The sequence below is a fragment of the Neofelis nebulosa genome, chromosome 7 (genome assembly GCF_028018385.1).
Source record: "Neofelis nebulosa isolate mNeoNeb1 chromosome 7, mNeoNeb1.pri, whole genome shotgun sequence".
NCBI classification, from domain to species: domain Eukaryota; kingdom Metazoa; phylum Chordata; class Mammalia; order Carnivora; family Felidae; genus Neofelis; species Neofelis nebulosa.
The window spans coordinates 53,440,071-53,464,652 of record NC_080788.1 but is presented as its reverse complement, the minus strand read 5'-3'; the positions used below and the strand labels follow the sequence as shown (position 1 = coordinate 53,464,652).

Here is a 24,582-nt window from a genome sequence, read left to right as displayed (position 1 = left end):
AGTCTATGCATCTTTTTTTTGTGTCAGTACCACACTGGTTTGCTACAGCTCTCTGGTATATCTTGAAATGTGGAATTATGATACCTCCAGCTTTGCTCTTCTTTTTCAAGACTTCTTTAGCTATTTGGGTGTGCATGCGTGTGTGTGTGTGTGGTTCCAAACAAATTTTATAATTATTTCTTCTAGTTCTATGAAAAATACTGTTGGTATTTTGATAAGAATTGCACTGAATCTGTAGATTGCTTTGAGCAGTATGAGCAGTTTAATATTTGTCCTTCTAATCCATGAGCACAGACTAGCTTTCCATTTGTTTATCTTTACTCTCTTTATATGCGTTCTGTATCCAGAAACGCATATAAAGAATTAGAAACCATGACTGAGATTAACTCTAGTTTTGTAAAACCGGTTCAATATTCAAAAATCAATTAATGTAATCTACCCTATCAATAGGCTAAAGAAGAAAAATCACAGATAAATCAGTAGGTGCAGAAAATGCTTCAAAATTTACTATAAAGTTAATCAAGACAGTATGGTACTGGCAAAAGAAGAGACAAATAGATCAGTAGGACAGAGTCCAGAAGTGGGTCTACAAAATGCAGTCAACTAACCTTTGACAATTCAGTAGAGAAAGGTTAGTCTTTCCAGCAAATAGTGGCAGCCACTGAGAAGTCTGAATCTCAGTTCAGACTGACTGAATCAGCTGGTCCTATGTTAGAACAGACAAAAATGGAGGGGATGCAACATGCTCAGGTTACTGGGTACTAAATTGTGGGAAGCGTATGTATAGATGTGCGGTTTCTGCCCAATTTGCGTTTCTGTGTACTCAAACGTCCATCTTCTCCACACAGCACTGCTCCTGACTTGGCTCCTTCACCAGTGTCCTCACCAAACTCCGCATGTAATTCAATAAATGAGAGAAGGTACAGTGAAGTTAGTTCTTACCCCGCTAAATGTCATTGCTGAGTGCCATCTGTCTGGCTCATCGGTGTGTCCCATTTCCAAGAATGGCTTCTGATCTAGAAAGTACTCAGTAAATATCTGTGCATAAATGAACTGCCTAGTAGCTTACAAACTCTATTGAAATATTTGATCAAATTTAAAATGATCTCAAGTAGTTAAAAATATTAAAGAATTCCAGACCAAACTAAGGTAAAACTCTAACAAATAACATTTATTTTTCTTTTACATATGTATTTCACAGCCTGAACATCACATCGCCTTCAGAGAAAGGTGCTTTTATGCCATTAAATTTTACTATTTACCACACAGGCATTTAACATTCTCATTAACATGATGAGACAATTTGCTGGTAAACATTTAAACACACAGACATTGGTTTCAGTATCTCAAGAACATTTTTTGGTCATAACCAAGGAGGTACATCAAAATAGGACACTGGCTAATAATTTATAAGCAAATAATATTTAACTCTGCATAGTTTATACAATAGGCTGTGGTAATAAATAATATCACCAATCTCATCAACTATTAACTGGCCACAAAAAGCCTAACATTCATTCAAATTATGATATGAAATGCTCTATTGGTGTAGTTTCAACATAGCCTTAAATGTTGTGGGGGTTTAACCCTGAAAGAAAAAGTACTAAACTGGTATGTTAGGTCAACTACAAATATGTCATGGTCACAAGTATTACATTCCTAACATGAAGGCAAATATTTAAATAGAAAAACGAGCAGTCCAAAAAATGTGAGTGTGCAAATTGTGAGGAAAACATTGCATTTAAATTTGCACTCATTTGCAAGTTACAGTACTAGCTCAGTATAAACACTAACAGGAAAAATAATCAGCAGTAAAGTATGGAAATGACCTCTCCCAGCAGAGAACTAATCACTGCACACTGCTCCACAGCTCAGAAAGTGTTTCTGGTGATCTAGACTTTCTAACACCTTTTGACTATCCTTCATTCAACGCAGGAGCTGCAGGCATGCTTCCATCAGTGGGAAGACAAGAAAGGAAAACCTGAATCAGCAACATTTCTTTCCTCAATTTGGTATGAAGGTCCTTCCTGTTGTTATAAATTACTAATATGCTAACTTCTAACCTCAGATGTTTTCTGAATCAGGTTTGCTAAATGCTGTAAAGAATAGCTACCCCTCATACAACACTAGGTTTTGTTTTTTTTTTTTAAGTATGTCGGCATGATGACAAGGTACATGCACAGTCATTCTACCAACCTGTATGGGCAACACTCAGCTTGATCAGTTCCCAATTCTACAGAGATTCTCTGTATTGTTTTCAAGGTGTTAACAGCTGCTTGGAAAGCAGAAATGCCTATTAATTACTAGAGTATTTTTTAACTGAAGTGTTTATAAAAATAAAGCCCCAATCTTTAAGTCTATAGAATGTCAAGAATTCTGTTAGGGATGTTAAAAGCATTGGGCAAAACCCTCGTTTTGAGCGTGCCATCTGCCCCACAGGAGAAGATCCGGTTGCCAGGGATGATGTCAATCTGCATGACCCCAGCCCCAAGGTTTCTGAATATGGACTGCTTCGCATGCTCATTTTTGAATGAATGAATCAGGCCATGGCCTGTCAATCTCCAAACCTAGTTGAGAAGAAAGTGAAAACACAAAGTGTAAGTCTTTAAAAAACAGAAACCAAAAGCAGAAACATGGCCTTCATTTCTGTTGCCCTGAACTGGCCCAACTTCCTAGTACCCACCCCCCACCCCACCTTCCTAAAGGCTTACCTGATTGATGCCATTCGCGTTATTCATTTACTATTCTTACATTTCACTGTCTCTTCTTCACATTCTCTTATAGTTTCATATTAACCACATATACCTCCATCTCTAATTCAATTAAATATTTAAGCGAATTAGACACATTGCTAATATCAAGGGAAGCCCTGGGGCATTATAAGTAGAACCTTACCATCTCCCTTTTCCAGAAACCTCACCTCAACTATACACAACAGAGTAAAGTACTAGGAGGCAGAAGAGGGGAGACAGGAGGTCCTGAGGAGCCAAAATAATGTTACAAAAGATTCTATGTACTAACAACTCTTACTTAATTCAAAACAGAGTTCTCTAAAGCTTCTTAAGCTAGAAAGAACCACATAGTACTAAGGAAGGAAGGGTGTCAAGAGGCCTTCACTATCTCACAAAGCCTTACTTTACACCCACATTTCAAAGAGTGCAGTGGGGTCATTTTTTCCCCAGTCTTCACAGCAGATACAGATAACACTTAGCATGTTCCAACTCTTTATACTGACTCACCTTTATGTTCCCTTCTGCTGAGCCTGTAGTGAAATACTCCTCACAGGGAGCCAGGGCCAGAGCCTTAATAGCGGAGTCATGCGCCTGGAACGTGTGAAGTAGCTGTCTTTGCCTGATGTCAAAAATGCAGACATAGCCTTTCCGACCACCGGAGATGAGGAGCTGCTGTTTTGGCGCATACTGAAGTACAGTCGCACCGTGATCATGGCACGTGAAACCTGAAGAAGAAAAATACCGAGTCTTTCCCAAATAATCTTGCAATTCTGGTAATGTTTGAATGCACATTTAAATAATACAGAAATTACCAATTTTTAATTTCAATTTGTGTAATCATAATCCAAGTATTAAAAAAAAAAGATTCCAAGCAATGACAGAAAAAACATCCTTACCCATAATCTCAATATGAAAACACCTGCAGGAAGCTTAAACCTTAAGCCCACACTAAGTTATGCTGCCTTGTAAGAAGCCTATAGCAGCCAAAGTGCAGAGACCAAGCTTCCCAATGACACACTCAGCCACCACATTAATCCCCACCACAATGAGTATTTACACTATCCTAGTTCCTGCCCATACAGCTTGTATGGTAACAGACTCAACTACAGCAGTGTGGAAATGACCAGCTATAGGGAAAGAGTTACCTTTCCCAGCATTCTCTGCATTTTAATATAACTAAAGCCTTCTACCAGTATGGGGGAAATCTTTAAGAGCTATTAATTATTCACAGAAAAAAACTGCAATCAAAACTGAGAAATTACTATATTTTCAGAATGTGTATCAGTATGTATAATACAAGACTGAGAAATCTTTCTGTAAAAGAATCCATCTAGCTCTGTTTAACCCAAATGTATTGGAACATGGAGCCTTCTTTCAACAGAAAGAAAAGGGTACCTTTTCCAATTGGAAAAAGTGCCTTAAAAGAAAGAGTATTAAAAAAACTTTTTAAATGCTTATTTATCTTGAAAGAGAGTGAGGAAAGGGCACAGAGAAAGAGGGACAGACAGAGTCCCAAGCAGGCTCCACACTCAGCATGAAGCCCAATGCAGGGCTCCATCTTATGACCCTGAGGTCATGACCTGAGCTGAAATCAAGAGTTGGATGCTTAATTGACTGAACCACCTAGGCACCCCAAAGGAATATTTAAATAGCACTGTTCATATTTCTTGTTCTTACTTTATTATTAGGTAATTCTTTAGCATATCTCCTTTCTATTGAGCTCAAATACTTTGCAACTAATTCTTAAAAAGGCTCGTTAGCAGAACCAATCTTCATATTTTGAAATGTAAAAAAAAAATGAACGCTATTCTATGCTAGTTGGATCTTTACCTCAGCAAGATAGCCACTCATTTACATCCTTGAATAAACACTCACTGGCTAGAATAAAACCAGGAAAGCATTCCTTCATAGGGTATTAAAAATCATAGATCTTAACTCACTTACCATGAATGAGGCTGTTTCCAGGTGATACCAATGTGTCCCAGAGGCATACATTTCTTATAGAGAGAAAACAATAATAATTTTTGAGGTGTTTTTTGTTATTGTCTTCAAGTCAAATATTTTTACGTATTGTATCTTACTATCTTTTTTGTTCACTCGGATTTATAAAGCAATGATTCTCAAGTAGGATCAGGATAAAAGCTGGGGATGTAGCTCTTGTAAGAGTTTATCCTGTTCAAACCACACAGTTGTGTCTCACAAGGCCCCACCTGTCTCTGCCATCTCATCCCTCAAGCCCATCTCTTTTCCATTACCACTCCAGGGAAATGGAGACATGATTTCCTAAGGAGAGGGGATGCTGCTGTACCCCCAGGGGTAACCACCACAGGGAAATGAGGTGTTTACTCATGGAAGTATCACCAATGAACATGATGTCAGGTCAAAAAAAGTACAGAGTATGGTGGCTACAGTGTCTCAAGAAGCTGACAATTAATAGCGCAAAAAAAAAAAAAAAAAAAAAAAAAAACCTTTAACATAATTACATATACTTGTTGATAACCTACATTGTTTTTCTCTTTTTGGTCAGGAAAACTACTAAGAATTATGTAACCAAGTTTTTTATCCAGAGGTGCAAAAACTCCTAAGTAAAAAAATCCATACTTGGCAGCAAGAATACCTTTCTGCTTAAAAATGTGATTATTTATGCTTCTGTCAACCTACCTGTTATCATTGGACTGTCCAGATGTGGCAACTAGACTTGAAGAGGTAATAAATGCAAAGTCGCTTGTGGCTTTACTGTGGCACTGCCAATTCTATGAAAAATAAAGTGCAAATGATGTTACCTAAAAATCCAGTAAAATCTGGTACAGCACAAACACATAGTTCTGCTACCAGTATACGCATGCGCAAAGAACAGGATAAAGTGATAAGCAGATTAGCTATTATTGGCGTATTCTTAACTAATACCCAGTGATACTTTAAAACTGGAAGAGTTGGTAATAATATGCAAGTAAAGGTTGTTTTTATAGATTATCTAACAAAGTAATAGGATGAACTTAACCAAGCCATTTAACAATTTTTGCTAATGATCTCAAATACATTTAATAAACTTTACATAATAATATAAATCATAATAAACAACAATAGCCCAAAGAGGGACACTCCCACCTGCCCATCTAGTCTTACACTACACTGTGAGGAACTCAAGTCAAATTAACTTCATAACTTAAATGCAACCATCCATCTTCCTTACCACCTCTGTGCTCCCTGCCCTCATCTTCCCTTCCCTGTGAAGATTTTAGCAGTAATAACAACAAGGTCAAATGTCCTGCAAATAATCTATAGCCTTAAGGCTGCCCAAAACCGCTCTTAAGGATGTTCCAGTATGTGGGAAACCATTTACTGAGCCAAGGCATGACTTTTCTTGTTGGATCAGGTGAATGAATAGAAATCTGGAGGTGAAGACTCAGGAGGGTGTCCAGGTATTTTAAAAAACATTCTTCTGTTTGGAATGATCATGATATAGATGTGAGTGAAGGTAAGAGGACAGATTCAAGAACACTTTCATTTCTGTAAGAACTTTATGACAGTCTACAGGGCACTAATTTAAGAGAAATATCTTGTCTCATATACATAATTAAGAACACACATATATAGTCTAGAAAAGAAAATTCACATATATGAAGTTGTGCAGAAGAAGTTCTGTGCAGGATAGCATTACCCTCCAGCCTTCCTACCCCAACTGAGCCCCCACCAAGTGAAGACAGGCTTATCTACATCATCAAATGTTTTAATATGATTTGGATTAATGAGTGAAGTGGCCCATTGGGATTGGTTAATTTATAATGTAGTAAGAAAAATTCTGGAGCAAATTAGAATACATGAAACCTGTCAGAATTGGGTAGTGATTCACTTTAGGTACTATATTAAAAATATATCAAGAAAGGGGGTGCCTGGGTGGCTCAGTCGGTGGGGTGTCCAACTTCGGCTCAGGTCATGATCTCACGGTTCGTGGGTTCGAGCCCTGCGTTGGGCTCTGTGCTGACAGCCCAGAGCCTGGATCCTGCTTCGGATTCTGCGTCTCCCTCTCTCTGCCCCTTTTCCATTTGTGCTCTCTCTCTCTCTCTCTCAAAAATAAACACTTAAAATTTTTTTAAAAAAATCTATCAAGAAGTTAAGAGTTTTCAAAAAAGTAGAAACACTTCTAGGGAAGCCTCTCAACATTTTCAAATACAGTGGTCATCCTTCAAGTTCTGAAAAGGAAGCTTTTTTGCTTTTTAGTCATTTCGGTCTAAAACTAGGGCAAATAATGGGTGCTGTGCTGCTGGGCAGAGGTGTCCCTTTTTCAACAGATCCAATGAGTGAATCTCCAATGAGATTTAGTGTCTTAAACAGACACTTGATAAATAAGCAGCTTCTGGACGTGCTCTGGGAATGCTGAGTGATACTTACCATGTAAGGTTTAGGATTTGATGCAGTTTGGTTTACTTGCCAGATACTCAGAAAGCCCTCTCCATCTGCAACACCACACTGTAAGAATGGCACAAATATTAAACACAGCTTCTTATAACCATATCGAAGGCAAAATCATTGATTGAGAGTCACTGAAATCTCACTTAACATTCTGCCTGCCCTATTTCTATAGTGTAGGTCCCAGGAAAGCTAAGCACTAAAAATACCCTGAAACCTTTTAAGTGCTCTTCCATACCTATTTTTTTGTTTTCCTTTAGTAAGAAACAGGAAGATTTCAGGTGCTTTTATTAGGTACCACCAACACACTCAACAGAAATAGAGTTCTTTACCTTCACAGAGTATTTAATATCTTTAGGTAGATGATTGATCCATAAAAAAAACTAAAGATCTGTGCTTTACTGGGAGCCAAGGGGGCATATAAACAGACAACAATAAACCATCTGCCTAGCTTAAATCCAAGGTCACTGAATTGGTTTTTAGATGTAGTTTTACTAAACATCTCCTCATAAATATCTTTTTCAGATGAAGTGAGCAGTAACCCCCACCCCACCCCCAAACCAACCTTGTTGCCTTGTGAATTAAAATATAATCTGGTAACTCTTGCATTGCCAGCTTGGCGGAAACAGACAAGTTGCTGAGGTCGTGTCCATTCAAACATTCGTACACTGCCATCCTGAGCACCTGTAAGATCTAAAACACAAAAGGAAAGGCAGAAAATAAAAAATGAAAAAGCTAAAGAGTTCCAATATTTTCCATTCTATAAATGAACTTCAAAATGACAGAGGCCATTTATAATCCTTTGGATCATAAATAAAATACTTACAGTACTGATGGACTGGGTGGGATGTCATTCTCTTAACGTTATGGAGATTCCTTTTCATAAGCTTTAAAAGAAGATAAAAAACCAAATTCATTTAGTGCATTGCAGAAGAGAGGGGAAGGCCAACTCTAATTCTCATAGCCTTTATTCTCTTACAACTGGAATATTACTAACATATTCCCTGTTGTGGGTGTTCTGAACCACTGAACACATGATACCTGTCTGAAGGCTGCAGCAGCAGTCACGTACTGGCACAGCCCTGGCCCATATGGACCATGTGGGTACCAAGCAGCTTCATCTAGAATAAAGGGAACTCTCCTCCAAGTGCTCTCCCTGAGGACAATCAGGAGTCTCTCCAGACTCGTCAGAATAGAACATGAGAATGGGATCCCTTCAACCACAGTGACTAACAACAATGTTATAGATGCATTTTTCAAATAGAGTAGACACAACTCCTCTTTGTCTCTGCTTTACCACTTTGCACCTCTCAGTTTGCCCATCTATACAATGGGAGATAATACTGTCACCTACCACCTAGGGTTGTTGTGAGGAAGAGCATGCTCCTGACAGAAAGTCACAGTATGTTAGCTAACTAACATTATTAGTTATGGGGTGCTAACTAGTCATTGCCCTCATCTTGAGGATCATTCCTGAGTCAGAGTGACTTTCACTTATTCTGGAGTGAGTCCACACCCAGAAACCACACTGAATCGTAAGTAACATACCACACTAGCTCCCGTGCTCGTCTGCCCACTGCCCAGCCACGGCAGAGAGGAAGGTGGGTGCACCTGACTTGCTGAATAGGACGTGGCACTGGGCTGGTAAAGAGTTGTAGTGGAACCACGGTAATCAATATCATCTGAACTGTGAACAACATGTGTGTGTTACTACGAAGTGTTCTCTTAACACACATTCCAATTACACAGCTTCTTATGTATCCACAGGACAGTCTTTACTTTTAAAAAAATGAATAAATATCCATAAGGAAAACTTAGATATAATTCCTAATCAGAGGCAATTTTAGTATCCGTTAACTTCTCCCCTTGAGACAAAATATTTTACTGCACACAAGATGGAACAAATGTTTGCTTTGAAGAATTTAACACAAATATTCTTTTTATCATGTATAGAAAAAGATTATAAGGTCTCTTCAAATATAGATATCCCATGTATCAAACTCATACATTTTAAAGAAATCTGAGTTTAAAGATTTCTTCAAGTTCTGGTAATCATCACATAAAAATGTTACAGTAATTTTTACGATGGACTATATCATATTACATGGTTACATCAACTCTGACAGTATGATACTGAGACCTAGTAATATTATATCCTAAGAAAACAGAAAACCCTACAGAACAAGGAGAGAGGTGATGATGGCACCATTCCCAAGCACATAAAATGTCCAAGAGTGTGGAGAAAAGCAAGAGGGAGGGTGAATGTGGAGGAGAAACCCCAAATAGGAAAGTGTTGCAAAACACTCTTGGTGCAGTATCCACAGCGTTACTGAAAAATGAACTTGTCTACATCTTCATCTGTAAAAAAGGTATGCCTGTAAGGTGATAATCAAGAAGGAATGATGGAATTTACCACTAAATGTGACCTATCAATCAGTCTTATTAACATATTGGTATATTCTGCTTTTTGTTTTAATTATCCAAACCAACTGAATTCGCTGAATACTGACATTCCTGACATTTCTTTGTTAGGGTTAAATGTCAATGTTGTAGTTATTGGCATTAGGCTTTGGTGTTGGGGATTATTCTGAGTCAAACACTATGAATAGTTCCGTGCGGAATGGCAGAAGTATGAGTAATTTGTTCACTGATTTAAGAAGAGCCTTTCATTGGCACCTAAACCAATTATATTGGTTTCCTACCCAAATAAAGAGATATATATACTTTTCAAGATAATTCAAATCTGCATAACCATTTAATGGGTTCTTTTTTAAGAATACTACATTTAAAATGGACTACACAAGGCAGACTAACCTTTTGGATTCTCTGTCATATTCTTCTCCAATCCATATATACGACTGACAGGCCAGCAGAGAAGTAACATCAAGTTCCTGTACATCGTGTGTTGAAGCCAAGACAATTTCGTTACAGTTTGCCTATAAAGCAAAGGCAGAGTCAATAATTGAAGCGACTTCACTAAAATAATGGCACAATCTTTACAATGACTAAAGCTTTTACCTTATTAATGGAAAATGCCATGATCATATCTGATTCCTTATGAATGATTTTCGCCTTTCCACCTGGATAGCCCAGATCAGCTTCAACCTACAAAACGTTACCGGCAGTTAGTTGTTGTGTAGCTCCATGAGAGACACACACACATTCCACAGAATTAAAAGAAGAATAAGAAGAAAGTGTAGCAGCAGCAGAAGCAAGAAAAAAAGTACCAGTAATTTTAGTATGTTGAGAATTAACTTTGGAATTAGCTTAAATTCTGATGCCCTATAATCATCCTGACTATAAAGATTTCCATTATGATGACAGGATACTGACTAACTGTCATGAAAGGTAACTAGTAAGTTTTTATTAGTATTTGTAACAGCAACGTGCCGCGTGCATCTCTTCCAAAAGTGTGCGGACACTGCAGTAAAAATGTGTATGCAGTAAGAGGCACAGGGTGGAAGAAAAAGACAGTAAGACAAGTCATGTAAGAAATTAAACATTTTAAAAGAGAGTAATAAGACAGGAAGAAGGAAAAGTTGGGAAGAACAGTTAGAAAGGGATGAAGGAGACTGATGAGAGGAAGGTGCACTGGCTTAGGGTCAAAGGTGACAGAAGGAAAGAAGATGCAGGATCAAGGAGGAAAGATAAGATAACCACGTGTTTAAGAACAGGCTGGAAAAGGGGACAGAAGTGAAGATGGAACAGGAAGAAGGAAAGAGAAGAACCAATGTTTAGGAAGAGCAAGTCAGACATGGTGGAATGTTTCCTAACCTACACCACTGAGGTGTATGGGAGCAATGAGTATTTCGATTAGCTGGCTAGCCAACGGGTTAGTATTAGAGATGAAGGTTAGCTCCTCGAACTTTAAGAATGAGCTAAAAATACAAGAGCGTGGAACACTACCTTGCTGTGGCAATCCTCTGCTACGCAGTTTTGTCTGACCTGTTCCACACGTTCTTCTACAGACTAAGTAACACCACACCGTCACAAACACAAAACACGTGCATGAAATGAAATTATAAAGAGAATGAAAAATTTCAAACTGAAATGGTCACTCCATAATTTAAAGATGGTAATTTGTAAACTTCCCTTTTAAAAGCACAGAATCTAGAAAGAAAAACTAAGTAAAATGTGATGTCATCAGATGAACACAATACAAAGCAAAACAGGCAAAATTAATGTGCCTATTACATACATAAAAGCTGTCTCAAAATAAAAATTAGTTATTTGTATGCCAGTTATATAACTTAAAGCTCTAATTTAAACTGCAGTGTCTAAAAAATAAAACCTGCTTGTATGAGAAAATGCACTGCACAGATTCCTAGCCTACAGAGGTTTATTTCAAATACAAATTAACACTATTTCTGAACACAGATTCAAAGTACTGATAATTATTTCACTCTTACTCATAAGAAATATATCCATGAAGGGGTAGTTAGGGACTGAAATTCACATCAACTGTTCACTATAAACGATATTTTCTCCTTATAAGTAAATAGATGTTTGATAAAATGGCGCACAGGAAAGAAATCACACAAAGAGCTTACTCCTGGTTGATGACAGGGTCATCAAGGATGGCTACAGTCAGAATAATAGTTCTGCTCTTCTGTGGAAACCTCTGAAGGTTTGATCATAGCAATACACCCCTCCTAATATCTCTTGAAGTGATTGCTTCACTTTCAACCAAAAGGGCCAAATTCTCTGTGCACGCCTTCAGCGACTGCCTAGGGATGCTACAGAGGAACAATGACAGAAAGGTAACTGTGTGCAAGGCCCACTCAACAAAAGCCAAACTGCTGAACAACCTGTTTGCCTTTAATCATAAATAGCGGACTTTGCAACATTTACTGATTTCACAAAAACTGTCTTGTAGAATATTCTTCTTTAACATATTCAATGAGTAAAAATATCTTCTTATGAATATACCTAAAATTTCAGCATTTCTCAGGAGAATTTTCTAAGTAATTTTTAAAAATAAGCCAACATTTTAGAATTTTTAGGATGTTTTTCAATTTGACTAATTAATCAATTCACTGAATTTACCAAATTTATGAGTACTACAATCCTACTTAATAATTTAAAAAGATAATCTACTCTTACTGAATGGATAATTTTGACAAATATTCCATATTTCTGAGCTTAGTGACCAGTTTTTATTTTGTCTTAACAGCTTTAACACTTTTTTAAATTTTTTTCTTACTGAAAACAAATTTTCAGTACATCTGTGCTATTCAAAACAGTAGCCATTAACCATATGTGACCATTTAAACAAAATTAAGTCACACTAGCTACTTTTTTTTTTTAAGTATATTTACCTCTTTTGAGAGAGAAAGAGAGAGAGAGCACGCACGGAGAGGAGAGCGAGACAGAGAGGGAGAGAGAGAGAGAATCCCAAGAAGGCTCTATGCTGTCAGTGTAGACCCCAACACAGGGCTCGAATGCACAAACTGTGAGATCATGACCTGAGCCAAAATCAAGAGTTGGATGCCTAACCAACTGAGCCACCCAGGCGCCCGTACTAGGTACATTTCAAGTGTTCAGTAACTGTATGTGCCTAATAACTATTGTATTGTATACAAAAGATATAGATTTCCATTATCACAGAAAGTTCTATTGGACAGCACTGAACAAGATAGTAATTCCACTCAATAATTTGAAATCCAAAAGGTACAAGAGGGTACATGATAAAAATTCTTCCTCCCAACCAAACTCCTACCATGTACTTCCCATCCTTGGAGCCAACCAATGCTTACAGAGCATTTTAAGAAATTTCACCTCGCTGTTCATAGAGACCCTCTGCTTGTAGAAAATCTGAAGAGAACACACAGTATATGGGGCTGCTGATACCAACCACACAGAGACTGAGGGATATAAAGGAGAGACTAAGGGGCAGAAGGAGGGAGAGGCTTAGTTACAGAAGAAGGAAACCTAAGAGAACAGATCCTGAAGACAAGACTAAGGGTTCAAGCAACCTAGACACCTCATTTCCCACAACTCTTGAGGCTCTGACAATCCAACCAAACCATGCTACAAACCTTCTGAATAATTAAACATATTCCATTTTCAAGGAATCATTACATTTAATAATTAGAAGAACTAAACATTCAAAAAACTGATCCCTTAATATACTGGCTTTCTGTGAATAACAGAGTCCTAATTGAGCAGGTATCTTTTATGTTAAATCTATTTCTTAGTTTATGAAATTTGGGTGAAGCATCACTACAGGAAATACTGTCAACAGTCAACTAAATGAAAGAGAATGAAATCTGTGATTTCCCTAACAAACCCTAACAAATGGAGATGTGGTTCTCTATTTTACCTTGGAAAACAGAGCCATATGAACTGTCCCTCTCAGTTTTCAGTTTTCTAAGTGAAATATAATTCATTGTTTTTTTCTCATAGATTTTGTTTGCCAAATCTTTAATCTAATCTGACACTCTACTCTGTACACTCTCTACGCTGCCCATTATCTCATGAAGTAGCCACAAGGACTGATATGCTCGTGTAACAGATCTGTACCCTCCTCTTTTATAAGAGGTATTTTTAAGTTCTAAAGTACCAGTCTCCCAAATTCCTGATTCTTCTTGAACCCTGTATGACATTAAATTACTAATTCACAATCAGCTTAAAAATCACTGTGCAGTGCCAAACTTCTGCATCACTTTGTAAAAGCAAACTTCCTTCATCACATATTCATATTTCTGTAGTTTATACTCTTTCACAAAAATTATCTTGAATTTGTTTCCAAAGTTTATCCTGTTCATTTCTAAATGCTAAATAAACAAAATACTTTTAAAGGGCTATGTTAGATTTCCTGTTAAATGATATTCAAAGAATCATAACAGAGAGTACACTCATTTATATATTAAATCACCCAAATAATCCATCACAATATTTATTATTTGTAAAAGCCCAACAGAAAGCCTTGCAAAGAAGTACCAACTTTCACTTGGTTATGCGTGATTTACCAAGGGACCTATGTTGTCTCACTGTTATAAAATGAAATTCTAAGATTTTATCTTATAGAAGAAATTCACTGTAGTCAGGTAAACTATTACCCATAATGTATGAAAGATAATTAGGTTGAAACCAAAAAGTAAATCATTAAAAAAGTTAAAACTAAACAAAAATTACAAAACAAAGTGTTTTTTTTCCCAAAATACCTCACTCTGTTTTCTTTTCTTAGTGAAGATATATCTAATAAATGTCTCTTGAAGGACTTCTTGTTTCACAAGGAAATGCCAGAGTCTTTTGACTGGAAGTGCAGAAGAATCCCGGGACCTATTAAAAAAAAAGGAATACATCTTATTTAGCTCTGTAGAAAATGTGCTTCATATCTGCAGAAACTTTAAAAAAAAAAAACCTCCATTATCTATTGCAAAGAAGATACATCATTAAGTTCAGCAAAGTTTTATAATTTTTTTTCTTTTAATTTTTAGTTCTTCTAAAAATACTGCTTTATCTGGCAATTAATTCTCTAATTACATGGTTCTCTGAATGAACAGGTTGAGCTGAGAGTCAAAAGAAGCTATTATTCTCTTTTTAAATTATATTGTAGGTTGGGTCTGTTGGTTACATAACATCACCAATGAATATAAAGTCACAGAGTTCATTTTTAACAACCCCCCCAAAGCTAAAAAGCCTGTTTTTTCAAGTTTATCAGTGATACTCTTAATCACAGGACAGGTGCCTCACAAAAAGTATGCTGCTTATCCAAAGGACAGACAGGAGGGCAGGTAGAAGACCAAAACATCAATAAAAAACCTTAATATATTTACTATTAAATTATTGCCAAAATGTAAGTAGCACCTTGTTTGTATATGTAGATTATTATCCCAAAATATTTCTGTATGAATTCTTAAAATGGCAAAAATATAATAAATGCTTTTTCTTGATTACAAAAGTAATACATCTATTCAATTATTGGTCATCCTGGGAAAAATGTTTTCTATCCAGATTATTCTAATGTTTTCCTTCACATATACTGCTAGAAATAGAACTGTAGGTTCAAAGTTATGAATGTTTTTACAAAAACATAATATAAGCATATTTTGCCAAACTACCTTCCAGAAAAGTTAAACCAGGCTACGTTTTCATGGGCATTATAAGCATCCTTACTTGAATGGAGTATTTTCAGGTTCTAGCATTGCTTTATTTCGAAGAATAGCTGGTCCGGCTCCTACTGAAAGGTCAGTTGGGTAAGTGTTGATATAGTTAGGTGGTGGACCTTCAAACTGATCCATTTTCTCTTGCAATATCTGTTCCCAGTTCTCCAAGTTTTTAATGACAGCAATACCTAATGGTGATGTTACAGGCAATTCTAAAAGAGGACAGAAATGCCAACTTGTTTTCATAAAAATGTTGATCATCATCCACATATTTTAAAAATCTGAAATTTTTGGAGCCAAAACCTCTGAAAATACAAATAAACCTGAAAATGTTGATCTAATACTATTTGGATTCTTAGTGCTTTAACAAAACAGAAGGCCAGCTCTCTAAATTGAGCAAGAAAATGTCTAGCTTCTCCAGTCTGATTTCCTGCTTTTTCTTTCAACCCTCTGGGTAAACAGTGGTTCTTGTTATGAATTAAAACCATAGACTGGAGCCTAAAGTACACAAGATCTCATCAAATCTCCAATTTTTAGTACCAAACACTCTTTTATGTAGATTTCTATGAAGAGAAACTTGATGCTAATATATTTAAGAACATTAATTACTTACCAGAGAATTCCAATCCAGCAATGGGAAAGAAATTCTTGACGTTGTGAAGTACTAGCTTAACCATTGTCAAATGCAGAAGAGCCCAGCTGTTCAAGGGAAACAAACAAAAAGTTCTCCTTCACTGAAAATAACATCATGAGAGAAGCATAGTAATGATTCCTGTCAACTGTTTAGCCCAATCTCCAATCCAGAAAAAAAGTTGTTCTTTTCTAACAACTTAAACCTGTCATCCCTGATAATAGAAAATATGTTAACAATGTACAATATTATACACTTATAATATCTGAAAACCACCTAATGGAAAAAGATTTATAGTCACACGCAGTCTAATAGCATATCAATGAACATATACAAAGTTCTAATGTCACATCAATAAATTACATATTTTTTCTAACTGAAAATGTTTGTGTTTCCACTCTACATGTAAGCTATTCTTAGACACTATATGTGAAAGAAATACTCTACTCTCTAGAAATTTAACCTCAAAGATACAGAATTACTAACCTGAAAATGTAAGTCAGCTCTTGTATAATAAATTCATGATAGTATTACTTAAAATTCCTAACGTCAGGATTTTTTTTCTTACACGAGAGAGAGAGAGAGACAGAGAGAGAGAGAGAGAGAGAGAGAGAGAGAGAGAGAGAGAGAGGAAGTTACCTATAGGAATTTGGATCTTGGTGCTCCTGTATTTGTGTATCTGAAAAAAAAGCATCATCTTCTTCTTCATCACTATGAATGCTTTCATCAGAATCATATATAACACCACTATCAGACAAAGGGAGAAATGGCTGCAATAAAAGATAAAGTTATTTTTTAAATATATAATCAGGTTGTTTTTGTCCTAACTTAATAATGAACATTTTTAAGTGGTGTCTAAATAAAAACTTCCTTTCACAAATGATACGAGGCCTACAAAAGTCAAGAAAACTAGTCAAAACTCTCAGATTCAATAAAAAAACTCAATACCTAGATACAATATAAATACTTCTAGAGCATTAATTATAATAGCCAAGTTATGGAAGCAAACTAAGTGTCCATTGATAATCTATAAAGATGTGGCACATGCACAGAGAAGTATTACTCAGCCATTAAAAAGAATGAGATCTCGCCATCCATGACAACATGGATGACCTAGAGGGTATTATGCTGAGTGAAGTGAGTCAGAGAAAACAAATACCATATGATTCACTTATATGTAGAATCTAAAAAACAAAACAAATAAACAAAAAAACAGGAACAAAATCATACAGAGAACTAGTGGTTTCCAGACCAGAGGGAGATAGGCAAAAGAGGCAAAAAGGAGTAAGAGGTACAAAGTTCCAGTTATAAAATAAATAGTTCACAGGGATGATAAATACAGCATAGGGAATAGGGTCAATAATACTGCAATAATGGTGCATGGTGACAGCTGAGAGATACACTTATTGTGGTTAGTACAGAGTAATGTATAGAATTGCTGAATCACTGTTTGTACACCTGAAACACTGTATGTCAACTATACTTCAACAAAAAGTAAATTAAAAGAAATAGTACAACATATGTCACAGAAGGGTGCTTGGGTGGCTCAGCTGGTTGAGCATCTGACTCCTGACTTTGGCTCAGGTCATTTCATGTTTGTGACACTGAGCCCAGTGTGGGGCTCTGCTGACAGCGTGGAGCCTTCTTGCGATTCTCCCTCTCTCTCCCCCTTCCCCTCTGGCTCTCTCTCTCTCTCAAATAAATACTTAAGAAAAAGTATATCACAGAAATATTAGAAAACAAGCCTTTTCTTATATATCAAGAGAACTAGTTAGACAAGTTGAAAGAAAAAAGACACACTGAAAAACATAAAAAATCAAAGGAAAAACCTTATGAAAACAGACAGCTATAGTGAAGGAAAGCACAAATCCTTCTAAAAGCTATATAAGGAGGCTCAGACATGTAAAAACTATAATTCTTTAAAATTAATTTATAAGTTTTAAGTTAATTGCCATAAAAATTCCCCTGGGTATTTCTTTTCCTTTTTTGAGGCTTTATGATGATTCCAAAGTTCATAGGGAAGAAAAAATAGACAAGATGAGGTGAGAAATCTTTTTAAGGTGAAAGATATCATTTGTAGTGGATATTAAAACAAGTGATTAAAAGAAGTGCAGCCTAGATATTGATCAATGGAAATACACAGTCCAAAAGTAGTATAAGAAATTAATCTATGACAAAGATAACAAAAGTGGGAGGAAAGGAAAAATAACTGGTTACGATAACAAAAGCAAATCTTCAGAACTCACCTTGAAAGACTTTTTAAAAGTGGGATCAATACCTCAAGAACTCTGAGATCTAATAAAATTTTTAAATGGAAGGTGGCATGACGAAAGATATATTTCCTATGTGGACATACAGCAAGGTGACCACAGCATTAGCATGTGTAAAGAGGGCAACATTAATAGAAGGAAGGTGATTAGTCTGAAAAAGCAAAGCGCTGAAAGAAAGTACTAGTAGCATGTACTGAACATGGTATGAAATGCAACTACAATGAATCTAGTCTCTAGGAGTATTCTGATACCCAGAGTTCTATCTGCTTTGGAGAAAGAGAGACATGTCATGGGGCTGAACTCTGGCCTGATGAAACCCCCAAATATCCGTCTATCTCCTCTTGCTCTAATTCCATGGTGACCAAGGGAAATACTGATAATTAGACAAAGGGAACTAGATGGCAGACACAAGTATTCCAGTCACTAGAAAACAAGGATGCTGATTATATGTTCATAAAACTGACTTCTGGTTTAGACCCAAATCCCATACAATTTCATTTGTCCCATCCATATCAAGTATCTGACCACCATCATCTTATCATCCCTGAATGAATATTCAGTTTCTGGACTTGAGAAATTAAATATCTAAACTATACTTGTTCCACCCAGAGGCTGCCTTACCATTCCTATGTGATGCACACATAAGAATAAAAAAATAAAAAAAAAACCACATAAAAGCTTATATTCCTTAAACCCCTTACCTTGGCAACAAAATAATCCCACATACTAAGTTCAGGAGGAATAAATTTTTCTTTGTAAGATGGTCTCTCTGCAGGCACTGGTGGGGGGGTAGCATCTTTTACAGGTCGTCCAGGGACGAGCATTCGCATGTTAAATCTTCTACGATGTTTATCTATGTCTTCAGAAGGAACAGGAGGTGCTGAATAAAGATAGAGGGAAAAAAACAGCATTTATCATAGAGTTAACTTTCCTTTCAACATACTCCTGCCACGTTTTAGTTTAGACTAAATTACTTGTATCTGCATTAGTTTTCCATGAACCATGGCAGAGACACACATGAGGATAGAGCATAAAAGAATATCTTGCCATGAAGCAGACTGTGTGCTATTCAGAACAAAGATTAAAGTAATTCTATTTACAATGCATTAAATACATGACATGTTCATTAGTGCTTGAGTAATTATTTCTGGCCATGCTGTTTAAGAAAGATTCACTGAAGCTGTAGGATGTAAAGCATGCCTTTAAAAAAGAAGGGAGAAACTCCACGTGAAAAAAAGGAAGGGACAAGAGAAACCAGTAACTAGAGGTTTAGGTGAATGACGATGATAACAGAGGAATATAATGGAGTAAACACTGCTAAGAGGGTTATTTATTTATTTATTTTTTTTTTTTTTCAACATTTTTTAAATTTATTTTTGGGACAGAGAGAGACAGAGCATGAACGGGGGAGGGGCAGAGAGAGAGGGAGACACAGAATCGGAAACAGGCTCCAGGCTCCGAGCCATCAGCCCAGAGCCTGACGCGGGGCTCGAACTCACGGACCGCGAGATCGTGACCTGGCTGAAGTCGGACGCTTAACCGACTGCGCCACCCAGGCGCCCCAAGAGGGTTATTTAAAATGAACCCAAGAGGACATTGAGGAAGTGGGGCTTATGCACGTCTCCTGTCTCACATTCTCTGTAATTGTTGCTGAACTCCACTAAAAGCCAAGGCATCTGCTGCCTTTAGAATGGGCATGAATGGACTTTCCACCTAACACCAGCCCTAGCAACCAATCACATATAGATGAATGTAACTGTAGCTATACCAGCACCAATCACATTTCCTTCAAAACAACTTCTGTAAATTCCCTCTTTCCTCCTTAAAAACTCTAGCCTCCTTTGTCTCTCCAGAGCATGCTTTTGATTTTGGTTGACTCGGTGTCTCCCAGATTGCAATCCCTAAGATCCCAAATAAACACATACATTTTATTTGGCAGCTTGCAATCTTGCTTTCTTTTTCCCCCCGGATGACAAGGAGTCAACTTCAGTTGACTGAGGAGGGGAATAACAAGAAGAGTGCAGAGCTGGGCTGGGACTAGGCCGTGGATGTGAAGCTGGGAGCTTATCCTATGGTGATCCTCACAAACACTTAGTCACAGGGTGAGGTACTGTTTGCTCGGTCAATGACAGAGAAGATGGAAGATGATGATGTAAGAAGAGCGAACGAGTACGGTGGGTAGTAAAGACTGAGAAGAGTTAGATATGAGGAACACATAAAAGTAACACCAAAAGGATTCAGGAACTAACTAGAGGAAGGCCAGAAAGTAGAAGTCAACAGCTCCTCTCTTAAAACTCATCACAGGAAATGATAATTCTATCTTGTTCCCTCTTCCATCATATCCCACACACAATTCATCAACAAATCCATCAGCAATATCATATTATACCCAGAATATAACCACTTTTCGCCCTACAACTACCACTCTCAGCTAAACCACATTTATCTTTTTTTTTAGTAAAATTTACATAAAAATAAAGATTTTTAAGTATACAATTCAGTGTCATTTAGTACATTCACAATGTTATGCCACCACCATCTCTATCTAGTTCCAGAGCATTCTCATCCCATTTCATTCCCAAATGTAAACTCTAGAGTCATTAAATAGTTACTCCATACTCTTCCCTCCCTCTAGCCCTTGGACAACCAATCTGCTTTCTGTCTCTATGGGTTTACCTATTCTGGATATTTCATATAATGGAATAATAAAATACATGACCTTGTGTGTCTGGCTTCTTTCACTTAGCATAGTTTTGAGCTTTATGCTGGTATGGCATGTATCAGTACTTTGTTCCTTTTTAATGATTGAGTAACACTCCACTGTATGTATGTATATGTGTGTGTGTATGTATGTGTATATATATATATGTACGTATGTGTATATATATATATATATATATATATATATATATATATATATACCACATTTTGTTTATCCATTCATTCTTGATGGTAACCCACAATTATCTTTTAAGTGGACCATTACAATAGCCCCCTTCTTTTATTCTTGTTCTATAGTCTATTCTCCACATAGCAGCTAGAGCTGAAAAACCTAAATCAGATTAGGCTACTCCTGCCAATAGTTTCCTATCTTTCTTTATAATAACTACTGAAGTTTTCACCATCCTAAATGACCTTGCTCCCAGCTGGTTGTCTTACCCTATCTCCATCCAAACTTCCCCAGCTAAAACAGCCATTCTGGCCTCCTCTGTAGTTCCTGGAAAAAGCCAAACTCAGTCCTACCTCATGCCTCATGACCTTGGTACTCCCTTCACCATCTGTAATTGCCTGAAATTACAGAGCCTGAAAAACTCTGACCCCAGATATCTGTGTGGTATGGTCCCTGACTTCTCTAGGACTCTGCTCACATGCTCTCATCAGAAATGTGTTTTCTGACCATTCTAACTAAACTGTTCCCAAACCCTTTCCTTCATGACTCTCCATTTAACTCTGCTTTATTTTTATCATAGTTCTTATCATAACTGAAATACTATTATTTGTTAATTTGTTTACTGTGTGCTAACCTCCACTACATGTAAGCTTCATGAAGGTAAGGGGTTGTCTGTGTTATTCATCCCAAAGCCGACAACGCTGCTTGTCACGTAGTAGGTGTTAAATGAATGCAAATATGAATCTGCACTCAGAAGTTTTAAGCATGGATGACTTGATAAATGGATTACCATGAAAAAAAAAATAATAAAAAATTCAGAAAGAGAAAGAAGTGATTTGAGGGGAAAACTTTCAAATTTAAGGTTGGCTACAACAAGGTACGAACAAGATAAAGATGAAGAGTCACCCACTCACATACGGGGGAGTGAAAGCAATGAAAGAGGCTAAGACATCCTCCCCTGCTTTGACTTATACAGAAACTTATTCATTTAATTCAACCTTGGGCAGTAAGGACACAGATTAGAACCAGTGCCATTTAAACTCTTTGTGCCATTGATTCCCCATCTTTAGTTCATTTCCAAGGATGAATTAACATGATTTCTGTTTCAGCACCGAGATGGAAACTCTTCCTATATCATCAGTCTACACCTTACATATCCTTCTATCTTTAAAAGTGGGATAAAAAATACCAAAAAAAAAAAAAAAAAAAAGGCAGAAAATGGAATTTTAAAAACCATATGCATGACTGGAAAAGCTATCTTGCACATGACCATGAACCTAATATGAAGCCAACTGTTCTCATGCTCTGGAAAGATTATGATGATCTATTTAAATCTTTTTTCTCTAAAAACTATCCTTTTCCCTTTCCATTCTTTAACACTCTCCTCACTTACCTTCACCTGTCCTCTATTTCTTTTTTATCCTCCTCAAATTTGTCCTGGTTTATCAAAAAATGTTCAACTGAAACTTTATTTTTATTTGAACATGAGTTTAGTTATTTACTATTCTAACCAAAGTCATGAGATTTTAAACATCACTGATTTTCAAAATAAAAATTCTTGTAACATTAGAAAATCTTTTACTTTTGCACTGGAAATTATTTACATTTACATATATTAATTGGTATCAAATTTATCTTACCTGCAATATTTTCTGCTTGTCTTTGAGGTTTCACAACAAGCTTCACACCCCCTCCAAAAACAGCAGCCCACATCCGATTATTTAATGGGTGGGCTGCAAGTCGAAACAATTCATTGGAGGAATTTGTAGCAAGAGCATGTATCAATAAACTTAAGTAAACAGCAACAACAGCTTCACACAACAAAATGTTCAATTTTGGCTGGTCTTCATCTTGAGCTGAACTCAAGAGATTAATGAGTGAGCTCACACCTGTATGGGTATATAATATCATAAGGAGTGTATCAGCAAAAAGCTCCAGAAGAAAAAATCCAAATCTGTAACTTAACCAAAATTATGCATCCATATTATGTAATATATCCATAATTTGAGCAACAAGATAAATGACAGAAATGGATTATAATCTATGGAATAAAATAAGCCCACAGTTTATACTGCTATAATAAATGAGTGAATAAATAAATAAAAAGGGGAGAAATGAAAGCTCTTCCTCATAGTACAATTTCAACTAAAAGTAAAAGGAATGATAAAATCAGAAAAATCACCATCTAGTAATCCCCACAGTAATATCTGATTCAGGCAAGAATGGCTGCTAAAATTAGTGGGTGAAAGCATAATATTTTACACAGTCTCAAACTATCTCTTCAAAAGAAACTTATTGATTACAAAGAAAAAATATTAGCTTAACAAATGTGAAATTTGGCAGAAACTACCTTAACAGGTGATCAGAGTTAATAGCACCAATTATGGAACTAACTGACGTCATATGCCTCTTGACAGTCTGAACTAAGGGCACACAGTATCTTTTTTGTGGTATCCATGCCAAACATATACAACCTGAATCTAATACTAAGGTTAGGAAAACCCAAATTGAGGGACATTCTAAAAAATAATTGTCTACTACTCTGCAAAAGTATCAATCATGAAAGACAAAAAAAAAAAAAAAAAAAAAAAAAAGAATTAAGAACTACTCTAAGACAGAGGAGATTCATGAGACATTACAACTAAATGTCACATGGAAGACATGAGTGAGGCAGCTGGAGAAATTTCTGAAAGATCTACAGATGAGAAGAACAATATTGTACAAGGTTAAGATGCTGAATTTGAATACTGTGTTACAGTTATGTAAGAGAATGTTTTTAGGAAAGACTCATGACACATTTAGATGTAAAAGGGTATCATGTATACAACTTGCTCTCAAATACTTCAAAAAATACGTAAATACACACACGCAGTGAGAGAAAGAGAAGGATGAATGCTAAAGCAGGTATGGCAAAATGTTAACATGTGGAGAATCTGGGTGGGGGCTATACAAAAATTCTTTGTACTGTTTTTTCAATTTCTTGTAAGTCTCATTTATTCCAAGAAAAATGAAAATGGAAACAATGTTTCTAGAAACTTACACACAAATCAATTTTAAATATCCAGTTTGAGTTTGTCACCTCTTTCTACTGCCAATCTTCACAACAATCACTAATGTGTGAACTCAGAGTTATAAAGCAAGTAGAGTAAAACCTGAATGACACAGCAAACCAGGAAAAGGTATGAAGAGAGTGGAGAAGTCTGAAATAACTGATGTGGATGATGAGAAAAAGAGCTAACCAGAGAAAGAGAAGGACTGGCAGACAGCACAGAATGGTCACTCTTATCCCAACATACAAATTTACACTTGAGAGTAATCGTATTCTCTCTGATACATCTGTGAAAATGTCTCTGTGATACTGCTCTCTAATTTGGAATTTCTAAGGATAAGGAAGAGGATGTGCTCACCCTTGTGGAAGATGTTAAACCTTGCTTTTTTATGCTGGTCAACACAGCTGGGTTTTGAAGCCTTAACTTCCTGAGTCTTCAGACAACATTACAGTACTTAATAATTCCTAACCCATGGCAGAAAACATCAT

At 36.5% G+C, this 24,582-nt stretch overlaps 1 protein-coding gene across 5 annotated transcripts in view; it reads right to left on the bottom strand.

Annotated features, from left to right (window-relative positions):
- Positions 1–1,150: 1,150 nt before the first annotated feature.
- DMXL2 (Dmx like 2) overlaps positions 1,151–24,582 on the bottom strand; it is a 151,861-nt gene continuing 128,429 nt past the window's right edge. For 3 of the 5 annotated variants that reach the window (XM_058737729.1, XM_058737730.1, XM_058737734.1), the window contains 17 exons: positions 22,685–22,933; positions 18,856–19,034; positions 16,524–16,654; positions 15,867–15,952; positions 15,264–15,465; positions 14,309–14,426; positions 11,049–11,111; positions 10,161–10,247; positions 9,957–10,078; positions 8,691–8,829; positions 7,969–8,029; positions 7,708–7,835; positions 7,125–7,202; positions 5,394–5,485; positions 4,677–4,729; positions 3,240–3,457; positions 1,151–2,567 (listed from right to left, as the gene is read on the bottom strand). In XM_058737729.1, the coding sequence (XP_058593712.1) occupies positions 2,358–2,567; positions 3,240–3,457; positions 4,677–4,729; positions 5,394–5,485; positions 7,125–7,202; positions 7,708–7,835; positions 7,969–8,029; positions 8,691–8,829; positions 9,957–10,078; positions 10,161–10,247; positions 11,049–11,111; positions 14,309–14,426; positions 15,264–15,465; positions 15,867–15,952; positions 16,524–16,654; positions 18,856–19,034; positions 22,685–22,933 (2,216 nt within the window). In that variant the 3' untranslated portion in view covers positions 1,151–2,357. The remainder of the gene's footprint in view (positions 2,568–3,239; positions 3,458–4,676; positions 4,730–5,393; positions 5,486–7,124; positions 7,203–7,707; positions 7,836–7,968; positions 8,030–8,690; positions 8,830–9,956; positions 10,079–10,160; positions 10,248–11,048; positions 11,112–14,308; positions 14,427–15,263; positions 15,466–15,866; positions 15,953–16,523; positions 16,655–18,855; positions 19,035–22,684; positions 22,934–24,582) is intronic. The other 2 variants (XM_058737732.1, XM_058737733.1) reach the window with 1 other exon arrangement.